This window comes from Hydra vulgaris, chromosome 12 (genome assembly GCF_038396675.1).
Source record: "Hydra vulgaris chromosome 12, alternate assembly HydraT2T_AEP".
NCBI lineage: Eukaryota > Metazoa > Cnidaria > Hydrozoa > Anthoathecata > Hydridae > Hydra > Hydra vulgaris.
In genome coordinates this window covers 54,003,903-54,022,169 of record NC_088931.1, presented here as the reverse complement: position 1 = coordinate 54,022,169, position 18,267 = coordinate 54,003,903, and the positions used below count along the sequence as shown (strand labels likewise).

At 29.7% G+C, this 18,267-nt stretch overlaps 1 protein-coding gene across 1 annotated transcript; it reads left to right on the top strand.

The window, feature by feature from the left end:
* Positions 1-16,251: 16,251 nt before the first annotated feature.
* On the top strand, positions 16,252-17,680 carry LOC100201285 (dnaJ homolog subfamily A member 1). The gene has a single exon (XM_065813715.1). The coding sequence runs from the start codon at positions 16,421-16,423 to the stop codon at positions 17,618-17,620; it is 1,200 nt and encodes a 399-aa protein (XP_065669787.1). The 5' UTR covers positions 16,252-16,420; the 3' UTR covers positions 17,621-17,680.
* The last annotated feature ends 587 nt before the right edge of the window (positions 17,681-18,267 follow it).

The window sequence follows — 18,267 nt, the reverse complement described above, 5'->3', positions numbered from 1 at the left end:
TGTTTGTTTGAATTACTATTATAACTACTACCTTATATTAAATATTAAAAATTATCAATACTACCTCATATTAAATATTGAAAATTAGCAATACTACTTAATATTAAGGTACTAAAAATTATATTTTGCTTAGAAAGTCGGGTTCGGGGTAATATTTAAATACAAGTTACAAAGTTTTTTTTGTTTTTTGTTTTTTTAATTAGTTGAAACAACTATAAAAGTTGTTAGAAGTTTTTTGTAAAAAAGCGGAACCGATTGTATATAAAATCATTAATACATTGAGTCGTATATAAAAACATACGTAAACTAAAGAACAATTTACCAGATTTCTCCAAATATACTTCGATACATTATTGGAGGAGCTCTTTAGAAAAGTGCAGAGAACCAAACCCAAAAATCGGGATACAAAATATTGTTTTAATGCAAATGCAGTGTTTTTGTGTGTGTAATTGTGCTGAACGCTTTACAATATTTAGTCACTTTTATTGCAATATGGTGCTGTTTTATTTTACATTGTGCGTCATATGAATAATAAAATAATTAACCAACATATTTGTTCATTATTAATCTAGAAGTTTCTCATTGCTTTTATTTTCATTTAGCAATTATCTTTTACAAAACAAATGGCTGTGTAAACTATACGATTCATTGTCTTAATTATTATTTTCATATACATCTTCATGTTCTATTTTTTTAGTAACTAATTCATAATTTTCTTTTTATCTTCGTTGTCATTCTTATCTTCATTGTCATCACTGGCAGTGTTGTCATCATTCGAAAATCAACTCTAAAACTCAATTCCTCAATAAGTTCATTTTGCATGATTTTTTTTTTTTCTCTTTCTTTGTAATTTCACGCACAGATCAAGAAAAAATCCTTCTAGAAAAAAAATCATCCTACAAAAAGAAATCCTTGCAAAAAATTACTTTTTCCTACAGCTAACCCTAACGAAACACACATCTATGTACATCAGATTTGTATATATACAGTATTGGACAAAACATTTGCAACCAACATCAAACAATGCTAAAAAGTGTTCCTAATTTTACATGTCTTAAAAACGAAACGAACTATACTACCACAGCAAACAGTTCAGGAGTCTGGAGTCATAGCATGCCATGACATGAGCAATCAGCTGACAGGTGACAGCACACAGGCAGAATTTCGTTGACAAGTGCCATTTTGCAGCGGACAAAACAAGTGCAACTTTTTTGGTTTGTTTCTTTTTCTTAAGTCTGGTCCGTGTCAACGTCACGGAAGTTTTTTACTAATTAAAGGAAGTATCCAGAAGTTTCCAGAAGAAGCATCTGGAAGCATCCAGAAATATTTAGAAACATTCAGAAGCATCCAGACGCATCCAGAAGCATCGAAAAGAAGAATCTTCCAGAACAGGTTCACACAGGTTCATTTTACTATATAAGAGACATGTAAATTGACACATAATTCAGTCAGTATATGGAAGTCAATCAGTCAGTATAATCAAGACAGTTTATCGAAGTGAGTTTTATCAAAGTGCTTTATCGAAGAACATCAATACAAGAAGTGAAATACAACAAGTGTTTCATTACATCAATACAGTCCACATCCAACCAAGACGTTGTGTTCCACAGAGCATTATTGTATCATCACAAGGTAAATGTAACACGGTAAGCCTTGAGAAGCGTGATTATTTATTTTTATTATTTTTATGACTTCAAGTGCAAAAATGGCTCCCGACAGTTTTGGATTGGAACTAAGAAAGAAAATTGTTGGCGATTACATAAGTGGAATGTCACAAAAAAGTATTTGTGATAAATATCGCGTGCAAAAATGGACCGTATCAAGACTATGCTCCAAATATTGTTCTACGGGGAAGTTGGAAGCAGATAACAAAGGTGGAAGACCGCGTTCTACCAATTCTAGAGAGGATTCTATGATCGTCAGATCAGTCAAGAAGAATCCCTGGATATCATCAGTCGAGATACAAAAGCAATTAGAGCTGTCTGTATCGGGCCGAACAATCAGACGACGTGCTGTTGAAGCCGGATTGTTTTCTCGACGCCCTGCAAAGAAACCGTTGATTTCACTAAAAAACCAGAAGAAAAGACTTCTGTTTGCTACATCTCATATTGACTGGAATGTGCAGAAATGGCGAACTGTCCTGTTCAGTGATGAATCGAAGTTCAACATCATTGGGAGCGATGGCATTTGCCGTGTACGTCGACCGGCCGGAATTTACGTTACTGCCATAAGACCGTGAAGCATGGTGGAGGCAATGTAACGGTCTGGGGGTGTTTTTCTGCTAATGGTCTAGGTCCAATACATCGAAATGATGGAATAATGGACCGTTTCATGTATAAAAATATCCTGAAAGATGTTATGTTACCTCATGCTGAATAGAATATGCCAATAAAATGGGTTTTTCAGCAAGACAACGATCCGAAACACACTGCAAAAGTAGTTAAGCAGTGGTTTCAAGACAACCATCTATTGGTGATGGATTTGCCGCCTCAATCTCTGGATCTCAACCCTATCGAGAACCTGTGGGAGATCGTCAACCGCAGAATTAATCGTGAAGGTGTTCGTAATAAGGATCAACTGTTTGAACAAATCCAAAAGGCCTGGGTAGCAATTCCACAAAGTTTCATTGATCACCTGATCGAATCTATGCATCGAAGATGCAAGGCTTTGATCGACAACAAAGGATTCGCCACGAAATATTGATAGAGAAATACAGCTTGGTCAACATTTTGTCTAGTTGTACTTGTTTTGTCCAGAAGGGAATCAACTTTTTTTAATACTTTTAATTAATTTATTAATTTTCGTGTACAAATAATGAACTTTGTGATGAATAAAACTTGAAGAACTTTGTCTCAAAACAGTTACATAGTTATTTCTCTAAATTGAAAAAATGCAGCACTTTTATGTAACGAAACTAAATTAGCATTATTTGGTTGCACTCGTTTTGTCCGATACTGTATATATATATATATATATATATATATATATATATATATATATATATATATATATATATATATATATATATATATATATATATTTGTTCTCTTTTAAATTGAATATTAATATATACTCTCCAGTTTCTTTGTTTGTAACTTAATTCTTCACAAATTATTTCCCCACATGATTTAATATTACTTTTACTATAAACATTTAACACTTACTTTTTATACTAGACTTTTTTATACTAGACACTTAATTTTTATAGTAGAATTTTAAACTTATGACCGCCAACCCAAACCACAACCTTTAGTTTATAAATGAACACTCCACTGCGGCAGTCCCTATTTTAGTCAGTCTATGTGTTGACACTTCTCTGCGCTTGGCTCTATTTTAGTCGATGAATGGTAACTGCTTAACGCCTGCTTCTAATTAAGTCAGTCGATATATGGACACATTATCGTGTCTGTCCCTATTTGTGTCAGTCGTTTGTTAGCACTCCACTGCGCCTGTCTCTATATAAATCATCATATAAGCATGCACTTTTCATTATTTAAGTCAGTTACTGACTTAAATAATGAAAAGAATACACTTTGCTGCTAGTGTGATGTTAATTCTTATAAGAAGCACATTTTCATAACCATGCTTTATAATTCATTTACAGATAAATAGTTAAGTTAATAAATTAAAATCATATTAATTCTTCAATCAAACATAATATTAGTTATATAAATTCCTTTATTAAACATACTAATCAATGTTTAGATTAAAACGACTGGAGAGACTTTTTTTCGAGGAGAATTTTTTCCTGCTACCATGTTTATTATATATAAAATGTATTTGAAATTGATTGAAATTGAAATTGGGCAGTCAAGTGCACATACAACATCAGACTATTTATTTTAAAATACGCAAAAAATATATTAAAAAATAAATTTAAATATTGTTTAAACTTAAAAAATATAAATATAATTAAAAAAATAAATAAATATAAATTTTTTTTTTTTTTTTAATCCATTTATTCAACCAAAAATTGAAAAATTACAAGTTTTTTATAACTTTACAAAGTTAGGTTAGGTGTCACTCATATAGTTAAAAACTAGTCATTGGAGTGACACCAAAATAAAATAAACAAACAAAGAAAAATCAACAGCAATGATAATAAATAAAAGCATGCGTAAATTGAATTAATTTAAAATAAATATAAATATGAAAACACTCAATTAATAACTACAGTAAACAAAAATAAAAATAATTAGCAAAAAACAGCACAAATAAAACAAACTTTACGCAAACAAAAAGGCAAACACAAAAACTACAAAATGAAAGCAAAAACTACAAAACAAAAATGCAAACACAAAAACTTCTACAAAATAAAATAAAATAAAAAAATAATAATCTTCTGTTATTTTTGGCGATTTAAACTTCATAAGTTTAAATATTATTTATCACGCAAAATATTTGCTTGAAATAAACGACAATAAAAATTCAACTCGAAATCTGCGAAATAAGGCTATCCAGTATACGAAATGAGCAAAAATTGCACATTTTGTAAAATGCGCAGTTTCACGATCTGTTCGTAACATCATTACTACGAATTTGCCATTTTTTATTTCAAGTCTATTAGAAATGCGCTATAAACATTCAAAACATCTTATCGGAGCATGCAATAATGACCTAATTCAATGGTATACAAATCGAAGACCTAATTCAATGGTATACAAATCGAAGTTGATATTGAACCTCATACAATAGAATTTATTTGCTTTAGAGAAGCTGATTGTATGTTGCATTAGAGCCTTTTGGTTTGAAAAATATTGATTTAAAGCTTTTAGAATGATTGGAAGTGATAGATGTAAATGTCGACTTTTGATGTATTTTTTTCATTTTTAAGTATATATAGCTGTATTGAACTTTACATATATAGCTGTATTGAACCTTAACTCCTCATATATAAAGAATACAACTAAAATAGGGCAAGCTTAAGTGGGGCGAGTTTTGGAGAAGTTACCAGGGATCGTTTTCTTTCTCAAAACAATATTTTTGGAATAGAGTTCTACTCAATGGTAGCTTTCCTTCTTTAAAGTTTTCTAAAGAAAAACTAACAACTCATTAGAAGATTTTTTAGCGGCAATATTTTTTCTTTATAGCAATAGCCAAAATATGCATTAGTTCTAATAAAAGCTTTTTTCCTGATACCGAGTAGTGTCTTTTCTGATTCAATAGCCACATTATTTCCCAGACTTTTATTAGGTCTGCTAACCTTATTTGGTACGGGAGCCTGGGAGCCATTACCGTCGTATAATACAAAACTTAAACTTGTAATACAAACAATTTTAGCAACGCATAGATATAAACTTTGTTACATTAAAAAAATATAGAATAAGATTTATTAAAAACTTTATAAATTAAACTGTAGCAACTTATACTTATTAACGTTGCGGTATGTTTTTAAGAACTATTTTTGCCTCAAGAGGATTAAGAACTTAAGACTTAATGACTCCCTTGAATGCAATTTCAGAATTTTAAATGCAATGGCACAAAAGTATCGAGATCAAAATGCTTGAAAAGCATTGTAGTGAGAATGACTAAACTGATTTATGTTACACAACATCAACTTGCGCAATCTGTTAACCGAACTTCCAATGCTTTGCATGGGATCTCAAGTTGTTCTAAATTCGAACTTTTTGGTATTGAGCGTTTTTAGATCAAATGTCTGATAAAAATGATCAAATCACTTATAAAAATTTTGGTTAAAATTTCAATAAAAAATTTAAAATGGATCTAGGAGTACATTCTCTCAATAGTTCCAAAAAATATTGCACATAAAACATTTTCAACAGAGTGTTGACCACACAAGTTAAGCGAATGGTCCATATATCCATTAAAACAGCTATTCTTTCTTTTTAGAATGGCCTGAACACCTCCATAGATTCCAGATATTGTGGCAGCATAATAATAAAAATAAGTTCTGCACATCATTATGTCAACTTGTTTCTTCGCGCAGCGACCTTGTTCGTAAAAGGTTCGTGTTTCGGAGTTATAGAGTTGAGAGAGGGTTATAACAACTATTAAGTAGCCTTCTCATTTGTAGTGGCCTTCTAGGCCTTGAGGAGGTGAATAACAAAAAAAAAAAAAATGTCAAGTACATCACTTTCTGAATTTGTTAAAATCTCATGAGAAAATCATTGGGTTGTTTTCCTTTGAAGAAAATAATCCTAGAAACACTTCTCTCACTTAAACTTTCCCATTGTAGATTTTCATGAATCTGATCACCTCAAACATCTGGTCTAGAGTTGTCAAATATAAAACCAAAATACCTTGCAGTCTTTATATCGTTGAAAAGAATCTCCTTCACGTGATTTGCCAAAGCATTTATAAATTCATTCTGAGTCTCAGGCCAAAGATAAGAAACAGATGTACACTGTACATCCAGTTTTTTTTAAATCTCTTTAGGTGTTGTTTCAGTACAGGGTCGTATTTAGAAGGCATCTCAACAATCTCAAGAAGTTTCTAATATTCAATGAAACTCGTCTTCTTTATGGCCACGAAATGCCAGATTTTGCTTAGCAAAAAACAACTTTATATCTAACAACCTGTGCAAGATATCCGTCAATTTTTTTCTTCTCCCAATCCATCACAGCAATACATTCGGCACCAATTGTTTTGTGCGCCTTAACTCTTGCTGGCAAAGTTTCTCATTTTTCAAGATAGCATAAATCCAATATTTCATAGTTTTCTAATTTTAGGCTCAGCTTCCACCATTTCTGAACACAGTGACAAACTTGGATGTTGTTTCTGTTGTATTAACAGCAAAGGTTCTGCAGCAAAAGCACTATAACTTCCCACTGACGAGGGAGTAAATCGTCCAACATCGCAATACTTTTTTACTATTTAGCACCGTCCTGTTAAACCTTTCTTTTTACAGCTGGTGCACACCTCCTTTAGCTTTTGCACCTTGTTTTATCACATCACTGAAAGGACACTCCTTATTCTGAAAATAACAGCTTCCTCTTTTAATAGTTTCAATCAAAAAATGATCTGGAGCTGGTAAGTTCTAGAAAGAAGCATCAGATAAAAAATTCCAATTATATAAAATATAATTATATAGAATATAATTGCATAAATCATTTTCAACATTAAATTCTGCTTCAATTTTATCCACTGCTAATTCATGTATTTCTGCATCAACCTCTACCACCTCCGGCTCTATTTGCTTTTTTGAAAAATACATACTGTTAGCATTGGTGAAATTAGTACTAATATATATATATCGAATATATATATATATATATATAGATATATATATATATATATATATATATATATATATATATACAGTTGTGGACAAAATAATAGTAGTGGCTAGTAAAAACAATGATTTGTGATAATAATTTTATGTAAATTTAAATATAAATTAATAAATTTAGGCATAACAGTAATACAAACACTGAATAATGAAATGGGAGTAAAAAATGTTGGTAACAATGTTCAAATTACTTTAGGGAAGTCCCGAATTTTATATACGAACATATCTAGATTTGTAAGTTAAAATAACATATCTGTTGTTTCCTATCAATTTATTTATATTAGCTTTTTGTTTATTTGGTTTTAGTAAGACTAATTAAATGTAAGATTAATTTTAGTGTCAATTTAATGAAATATATAAAATAATTGTATAAATTTATTTTATACGATTATTTTATAATCGTATAAAATAATCGTATAAAATAAATTTAATAAATAGAAATTATGGGTCGTGCAAAGCATTCTAGTGCAGAAAAGAGACAACTAATTATTAAATTAAAACAAGAAGGGAAAACATACAAATTTATTCAAGAGACATTAAGTTGTTCTCCTATGATGATTAGAAATGCTCTAAAATGGAAAAATGTAGGCGAAACAAGGGACCGAAAACAAAAAACGACTGAACATGAAGACAGATTGATAAAACGTGCTGCTGTTGCCGATCCTTTTGTAACTTCACGCCATATTAAAGAAGATTTAAATTTAAGCGTTTTTTCGAGAACAGTACATAGGCGGTTAATACAAAGTAAGTTAGTCGCCAGAAGCCCAAGAAAGTTCCCCTTTTGAAAAAAAGACATGTGGTAGCAAGATTACATTTTGCAAAAACGCATGTAGATTAGCCTGTTTCAAAATGGCGTAATATTTTGTGGTCTGATGAAAACAAAATTGTTTTATTTGGGTCAAGTGGACGCAGGATGTATGTAAGAAGGCCACCTAACTCTGCATACAAACCGCAATACACCATAAAAACTGTAAAACATGGCGCTTTGTAGTGTTACATCTCTCTCACTCGTTGCAGTCTCTTACTGTTTATTTAATACAATATTATTCAAAATGTTTATTTTATTGTTTGACTCTTTTTTTTTGGAAGTATTGAAATAAGCATATATTATTAGAAATATTCTTAAACTTTATTTATGAACCTTTTAAAACTGTTTTGAAAATTTCTTATGCTTATAAAAAAACACCAGAAAAACATGTAGACTTCTATAGACTATTAATTTTATGCAATAACTATAAACAGGGTTCCAAGGTATTTGTAGAAAATTCATTAGTTTTGAAAATCGACTTTAAAATATTAGAGAGAAGTTTCAAACTCGATTTCAAAATAAGCAGACGTGGCGCAGTGGTTACAGCGCTTGCTTTGGAAGTAAGAGATCCAGAGTTTGAAGCAAACTCTGGACAATTATCGGGCCTACTGAAGGCCCGATATATGGCGTAGGATTTCTGGTTAAATGCTCTTCCGCGCTGCTTTGTGACAAGACTGTTAGGTCTCCTTGGGACACCTAAAATTAATGAACTACATTTATTTTCCAGTAAGTCAAACACCGGTTAAATCGAACCGTTTTCTATTGTCCCTTAAAAGCAAGGACAATTGTTTTACTTCGCTTAAGTTCAACATTTGTTTAGCTGAATCGTTTTCCTTTGTCTTTTGGAGGTTCGAGTTGGAAGAATTCACTGTATATATTTTGGATGTTTTTTAAAATTTTAAAAACTTTTTAATATTAGTTTTTTTTACAGGTTCAACATTATGGTTTAGCAATATTAGAGGTGATCTCGTTTCATCTTATGATCGGAAGAGATTAGAAAGTTCATTTAGCGTGAATCAGAACGCTTAAATATGCCTATTAGCATGCAGGTAGGCAGATATAATAGAATATAGGTAGACCAATGCAGCAGTCTAATAAAAGTTACAAACAGTTTAGTTTTTTGAAATTCTTCTTCTTCTGCCCAAATGCAACTGCTGATGTATATTTTTGAGCCAGAATTACAATTCCGTGCTTCATAGAATTAATCATTAAATATTTTAAACATAACTTGATGGTAGTTCTGATGTATTACCTTATACATACCAATTAGATTAACACCAAAAAATATCAACCATATAAAAATAACGCAATAATTAGCAGTTGAAATCCATTTTGCGATGTATACCACTAAACAAAATTATTCTTACCTCATTTATAGAATCCTTTCTCCAGCTATTGACTAATGGTTAATTGAGTAAATTTCATATCATGAAACTTTACTAAATATAAACCATATTTCAACAGTAGACTAGTACAAAATACAGACAAAGGTAAAACTAAAAAAATGGAATAAAAAAATACAATAAATAGTAAGTCATAGATAACAAAAGCCATTTATGAACAATAAAAACCACAACCATTATATAAACAATCTGCGCTTTTAAACAGTGGAAATAGTTTAGCACCCCACTAACCCCTGTATAGACCCACAAGCTAGATTTCAATACAAAATTCTAGTACACACTTACACTTACCTTTTGATAGTTTTAAATGTTTAGATGAGATTTAAGTTGTAATAATTTAACTCTATAAAAATTAAATTTTGACCGCTTTTTTTTTTCATAAAATGATTTGTAAATATTCATAACTTATAATTTCAATTAATTCACAACTTAAACTTTTCACTATTTCACAACTTAAATTTTCAACTAACTCACAATATAATTTTGAACTAATATTAACTTTTTAAAACAAAAAGATAATTACAATCTAATGATGAATAAAACTGAATTTTAGAATACCTGCTTACAACCAGAAACACCTGCTAAAACCTCTATATTAAAAATAAAGAACAGGTAAAACTAAACAAATATAAATAGGAAAAATATAATAAAAATTAGACATCTTTAAACTTGTAAACAAAATAAAATAAAAACTTCTAGAAAGTGTATCTATTTAAAAAAATATAAAACTAATTTATTTCTAATTAAAAAAAAAAAATAGCTATAAAAGTCATAACCAATTGAAGATGTTTAAGATATTAAAGAAAAGAAAGTTAAATATGTTAAAATACATAAGTGTCTTTAAATAAGAATAATTTTAAAAATTCATCAAATTAAATTTTAATTTAAAAAAATATATACAATATAAAAAAATGTAGACAACCATGGCCAAATATACAACTAATTTTGATTTTAGAGTGAAATAAACAGGATTTTTAATAAAAGTATTTATTTCATAAACAATTTATTAGATATTTTAATACTTTGTTGCACCTCTTTTTATCACTTCCGCAATTCTTTGCTTCATATTACCAACTAATTTTTCACAATCTGCCTGTGTGATTTTTTCAAAAACAATAATATCTATATAATGTTTTTTTTGAAGTGATCTCATGTGTCCTGACCTTTCTTTTAGGCATTACCTATAAATTTTCTATGAGGTTAAGTTCAGGGGACTGTGCTGGCTATTCTAAAATTTGGACTTTTTTACCAACCATTTCTTCGTATGATGTGCAGTATGGCATGGAGCATTGTCTTGCTGAAATAATATTGAAGATTTACCTTTATTTGGAAATATTTTATTGACAGATGTGTCATAACACGCTTCTAACACTTAAATATATATTTTTTCGAATTTAGGTGTCCTTTGCACAAAAATATTTCCCCTGAAACATTTACCGTGGTCCTTCTGCAGCCATAAAAGCCCATATCATTACACTACCTCCACTAAATTTAACAGTAGACACTAGACAAGCTGGTAAAAATGCTTCACCAGGTCTTCTTTTCACATATGTTACATCAAGAGTTCCAAAAATCTGTAAAAGAAAATCCAAAAAATCAGGTCTTAGCGCTTATTTATTTTTTATGTAAGTTTAGTTAGAAGGATTTGTTCATTATTTCTAAAGAACATTGATATTTTTTACTTACCTTGAAGTTGGATTTATCAGACCAGATTACTTAACTCCATTTTGCAGATGTCCAATCTTTGTGACATCCCATTCTAGTCTTTTTTTCTTATTTTTTTTCTGAGAGCCAAAGTTTTTTTCTTGTCTTGCAGCCTTTCAATCCACATTCTATTAATCTTCTTACCACAAGGTCATGTGATAGCGATAAAGACAATTTATAATGATTTTCCATTCGTGATATCATGTGATGATTTTCCATAGCCATTCGTGATATCATGCAGTCTTCTTTAGCTGTTTCTTTTTTCTTCGACATCTACTTTTAAGACTCCCAAATGTTTTGTGCCATTTTAAAGTTAGTTGCACTGCACCATGGGAACATTTCAATATTTTTGCAATGTTTCGCTCATTCTCTCCTATCAAATGCAAAAGAACAATTTGCCTTCATATTCCTTCACTTCATAGTTCACAAGTTCACATCATTTTCTCAATTAAAAATATTATTCAATAAAATTTTCACATGAAAAAATCACCATTCACACTTTTCAACTGTTTAAATAGATCTGAACTGTGCAAGATACAATTATAAAATAAAAGCAAAATTAACATTTTTATTACAAAATCAAGAGTAATGGGAATCCCAGTAATAAAGTATAACTTTATAAGAGTCAAGAGATTCCCTGTTTCTTAAAAACCAATTTATTAATTTACCCAAATATTATATATTTAAAGTATATTATTTGTTCTTTTTATCAAATTTTTTAAGTAGATTTTAACTTATGGCCATGGCTGTATTGTTTAAAAACCAAGATTTAAAAATTACTTAAAAAAAGGCTTGTTAATCAACATCAACAGGATACAACAGGATACATTACAATGTTTTTTAATTAAACTTTTTAATTAAATTAAATTATATGAAACTACTTATAGTAATAACTCATAATTAGCTTTAGTTAATTTTTAAATCCAACCCAAATGGGTTTCATTTCACAAACCCCAAGTTTTAGCTTTGCCACCAATAAGGAGGTGAATTTCATAAATTCACCTTGCTATAGCTCTAGAGTCTACTATAGTGGATCATTTGACATTTCAGCAACGGACATTTTTTTAAAATAATTCATTATTTAATTACTTATATATTAACTATTCAAATAATAACTATGTAAAAATATTTAACTATTTAAATATTTAAAATTTTTTAAAAAAGTCTAAACTCAGAAATATGAACATGTTAATTATTGTCAACCTTGTAAATTATATTCAATCGGGATGACTATGAACACTTTTTTAAAATTTTTACATCGTGGAAGAAAACTATTCACTTAATTGCTACCTTTTTTTGACAGAACCCTATACTATCCAGCTTCCTGGAAAAGTCCTAGTCCTGACAACACTATGCATTAAATTTTTTATTTTATATGACCATATTTGAATTTTTAAAATGGGGTTAGAATAATTATTAGCCGATTTGGGGTGACATTAAACACTTCATAATGTTTTTATTCATCAGATAATGGATGGATTTGTTTTGCAAATGGATTTGTGTCTAAGCTTAGATTATTCTTAAGAATATCTAACATGGATTTGTTAAGAACCATTACAGTGTCTTTACCACCAAGTTCTTTTTTTTTTCCTGAAAGACATCGTATCGCCTCGTTTTGCAACTGAATCAAAGTAACACAATATATAGCTCAATTTATCTCTATTGTGTGTATTTCTTCACCTTTTAGTAAACTTGGTACTGATGTTTATTTTCATCCTTCTGTTCATAGTCACTCCCGTTAACATGTTGAAAACTTGAAGCTGCTATTAAACTTTTAGAACCTGAAGACAGATGAGCATGAGTATTATTTTCACCAGAAGAAAAACCTGAAGAAAGATGAGAATGAGTATTATTTTCACCAGAAGAAAAACCTGAAGACAGATGAGCATGAGTATCATTTTCACCAAACAACCTTGTTCCTGTAGAGTGCATACAAGTTTCTCATTAAATGAGCAAACATGTTGCAAACTTGCATGCACATAATGTATTTAACATTTTAAGGTTGTATGCACTTCACAAGGACAAGCCCACAGTCTAGTAAACTGTAGCATATTTTTTTTGTCTGACAAATTTCCACTTCAAGACTGTGAATAAAAATTAACAATTTTTATATATAGTGTTCTGCTTGTGGTTTTGAACTGAATTTTGCAGTTTATAACATTTATAAACTTTACAAAATAAAGATCAAATACCAATATAAAATGACAGATCTCAAACACTTGCTCAGACATATAGGCATTCGAGAGGAGAGGAAAGATTCGAGAGGAAATTTATTTAATAGAATGATTTTTATTTCCTTCATAAATATTTAACTAATTTGCCCTAACATTTTAATACACATTTCAATAATATTTAATATTTAACTTGCTATATGGTTTAAAAAATAATAAGTTACCAACTTGCTACAAAAAATGACTGGTTTAGTTTAAACTAAAAATTATATTCTAAATACCATTTTGTATATAAATACAGTGTGTACAAGAGTAATTACAGTATAAAAGTTACAATTTGTTTATAACAAAGCATTTATAAAAGTTTAAAGTAGACTTATCAGTTGTAAAATAGTATATTTAAAAATAAAAAAAAAATTGGAACTAAAGCCAGGGTTTTTATGCCAACCCTGGCTTTAGTTCCAATGAGACTAAAATAATGCTCTAAAAACGTTGTTTAAAAAATAATTTATAGTTAATAATAGTTAATAACAAATAGTTAATAACAAAAATACTGACTGATCCTTATAAATGCTTTGTTTAAACTATGATAATGATAATTAACTTACATGATGAAAACTTGAACATATCTATACAAAATTTAATATATAAATATTATAAACTGACAAAAGTCATTGTCATCATCATCATCATCATCATCATCATCATCATCATCATCATCATCATCATCATCATCATCATCATCATCATCATCATCATCATCATCATCATCATCATCATCATCATCATCATCATCATCATCATCATCATCATCACCATCATCATCATCATCATCATCATCATCATCATCATCATCATCATCATCATCAATCAGAGTTATAAACACTACATCATTAATTAATAATTAGAACTTATATTTAATATTAAAATTTTTAAGATTATTATTACAATTCAATATTAAAAATTTTAAATTATAAAATTTTAAAGAACTAAAATATAATTATACTAAATTTAAATTAACAAACATATACTAACTGATAAGTCTACACAAAATGAAACTTTTAAAACAAATTTTAATTTAAAACTCATTAACTTTCTCACACTACTTCATAGCATAAAAATATTAAGTTTGTTATTTTTTATTTTTTAAACATCTTCGCTTCCATCATCAAGGCTGCAAGCAACCACTAATTAAAGTTGGAAGTTACTGGAAGAGAAAATATGAAGATTGTAGAGCAAAATAATGATTGACAGGCAACTTAAAGGATTGCAAATTATATGAATCAGGAAAGCAAGATGGAGGAAGCAAATTCCAAAGAGCTGATGTTCGAGGAAATAAACTAGATGAATAAGCGTTTTTGGAGCACTTAGGATCAGTCACAGAAAAAGGATGACACTTAATTGAATGACGAGTAACACGAGAATGAATTTTAGTAGATGGCACAATAGACGCTAGCTCTTTAGAGCAATGCCCATTATAGTATTTGTAGAAAAGAGAAAGAGAAGCAACATTATGACAATGTGATAATGGTTGGAGGTTTGCTGCAAGAGCAGGTCCAACTATGTCAAACTTTACAATGCGTTTTTTCACCTTGTCTAAAAGAGAAAGTGCATCATTAGAAGATCCACCCCAGATTATGGAATACTGTTGCCATCAGTATTCCATACAAGGCCGGATTTGAGATTTATAGAGATAGAGAATAGAATCTGAAGTAAGAAAGTGTTGAGCTCGATAAAGAGATGCAACCTTAGCAGATGCTAATTTTGCAACTGATTTGATATATGGTTTCCAAGAAATATTGGAAGTAAGAGTTAGTCCTAGAAGATGAAGAGTAGATGACTCATTGAGTACATCACTGTTCATAAATATATGAATATCTAAATTATTGCGATAACGCTTGGCTGAAAAAAATTGAGTTTCATCTGCATTGAAGTTCACCAGTCACTGTGAACCCCTTGTTGTAGCAGAAGTGAGATCCTTTTTAAGCTCAAATTCCTCCTCCAACTTTCCGAGAGTGTTGGCTTCTTATCAAGACAAGAATAAATGGTAGTATATATAATATTAATTAGAAGGAAAATATACAACATTACACCAAAATGATATAAGTTTAGAAAAAAGAAGAGAATAAAACTAAAAAAAAGTTTATAAAACTGTTTTAATTCAAAATTGAGAAAAAAACTACTTAATTTTATATTAGCTTAGCATCATCAAGTTAATGAATAATGATAATAATAAATACAATAACAGTATATTGAGAGGAAAGAAAATTATTAAATGATAATAAGAATAATAAGCCTTATTATTCTTATTATCATTTAATAATCTTCTTTTTTATTTATTTTATTTTTATTTTATTTTCAGAAAGATTCCCTTATTATAAGGGAATCTTCTTTCTAAAAATTATCATGCAAAAATAGATACTTGCAAGTCAAAGACTCGCATCAATCATATTTCGTCAAGAAACGCATAAAATTTAAATGCGTTCCTCAACAGAAGCACGATTGCAATCATATTGATGTAAGAAGTATGATTGCACCAATATTGATGCAAGTCTTTTACTTGCAAGTTTTTTACTTGCAACTTTTTATTATAAAGTTAAAACTGCCACAAATCGTAAATTTTATTTTTTCTATCAAACAGAGCAAACTTTCTAAAAAGCAAACGTTATAAGCTTCCCAAGTAAAAACATAAAATCCTTTAAATAAATTGAAAAGAAATTAAAAAATTAGAAAATTGAACAACTCATTTCCCCGCTATCGCCCGAAATAAAACTAATGAATTTTTTATAATTACTCGAAAATTCTCGTTCGTTCGTAATTTTCTCGAAATTTCTCTATACGATAAAAGACTCTGCCATGAAGAGACTCGTGATTTACTCTGGTCAAGTTAAACAAATGAAGTAATAATTTAAACTTACTTAAATATTTTTAGTAAGACTGATCACTGACAATCTTAGGTTTGTTTGTTTCCATCGCACTAGTTTTACTACTCCACTGCTACTTGTATATAAATGAAAAGCTAAGTGTATCATTAATAAAATAAAATACAAACTTCAATCGCATAATTGTGTAGTTGATTATCATCATGGTTAAAGAAACAAAGCTATATGATATTCTACAGGTTCAGCCTGATGCTGCTCCTGATCAAATAAAAAAAGCCTACCGTAAACTTGCTCTAAAGTATCATCCTGATAAAAATCCTGATGAACCTGAAAAGTTCAAAGAAATTTCTGCTGCATTCGAAATACTAAGCGATCCTAAAAAAAGGGAGATTTATGACAAATATGGTGAAAAAGGAGTCAAAGAAGGTGGTGGTGACATGCATTCACCCTTTGATGTGTTTGATATGTTCTTTGGGGGTGGTGGTGGAAGACGCCGACATCCAGGAGAAAAATCAAGAGGTCGAGACACTGTACACCAACTTAAAGTTTCGCTTGAAGAATTGTATAATGGTGCTGTTCGTCAGCTTGCTGTTCAAAAAAATGTCATTTGCTCTGATTGTAATGGTATTGGCGGGAAAGCTGGGTCTGTACAGAAATGTAATAACTGCAATGGAACTGGAGTCGACGTGAAGTTGCGTCAAATTGGACCAGGTATGGTGCAGCAAATTCAACAACCTTGTCGTGAATGCAACCAAACAGGTGAAAAAATATCGGATAAGGACAGGTGTAAAAAATGTAATGGAAATAAAGTCATTAAAGAACGTAAAGTTCTAAAAGCTAATATAGACAAAGGAATGAAAGACGGTCAAAAAATTGTTTTTGATGGGGAGGGTGACCAAGCACCTGATACAGACCCAGGAAATATTATTTTAGTTCTTGATGAAAAAGAGCATGAGATCTTTCAGCGTAAAGGTCGTGACTTGCATATAAATATGGATATAGGACTTGCAGAAGCATTATGCGGATTTACAAAAGTTGTAACAACACTCGATAAAAGAAACCTTGTTGTGACCTCTCTTCCTGGTGAAATTATTCGTCCCAATGAGTTAAAATGTGTTATGGATGAAGGTATGCCAACATATAAAAATCCATTTGAAAAAGGTCGCCTGGTTATACATTTCAATATCAAATTTCCAGAAGATAATTGGCTGGACACAAAAAAATTACATTTACTCGAAAAACTTTTGCCACCTCGAGAAAAGTATGTAGCTGCTGATCTTTCAGAGGAAGTTTTCTTGTCGAGAGTTGAGGATTTGCCTCATTATCAACAAGAACGAATGGATTACGATGAAGCTAATGAAGAGCAACATGGTCGACAAGGTGTTCAGTGTCAAACTTCATAATTTTTTTCTATGAATAATGTAATTTTGTATTATTCAAGAATATGGTCGGTCGTTCTAATATATATAGTTGTTTTTTTTGTCTTTAAATCTTAAATGTAGTTGCAGTTGATATTGAAAAATGGCTTATTTTGATTCAAAGATATCAGTGTAAATCAGAAATTTTATATCATGTATATGATATAAAATTTCTGTCAAAATTTATTACAGTAAAAAATATGTAAGGGTGTTCGTATTTACTTGTGTATTGAGTAAATAGTTTTGCAATAAGTCAATTAATTTAGTAAAGTTTAATTTTTATACGGGAAGAAGGATAATAATTTTTATATGCGATAATGGCTTAATAAAATGGTAATAATAGAAAAAATTTATTGCGAAATTTGTTTTTAATAACATAGAAAAGCATTGGGTTTGAAAAATTCCTTTTTAATTTTACTTGTTATTAAATTCGTTTTTATTCTAACTTTATAAAAAGACTTAGGAACAATCGATATATACTTTCTCAAAACTTTTTTAACATGACTACACGTTTTTTTCCCCTATGCTCTTCAATTTAGTTATATAGCTTTATAGTCCACAGGGAAACATGTAACCAGTAAAGTATTTCCGTAATTTAGTTTTATAGTTAAAAGATTTTTATGTTATTTGAT

Coding starts and splice junctions, on each gene's coding strand:
- LOC100201285 (XM_065813715.1), top strand. CDS start 16,421: ATGGTTAAAGAAACAAAGCTATATGATATTCTACAGGTTCAGCCTGAT.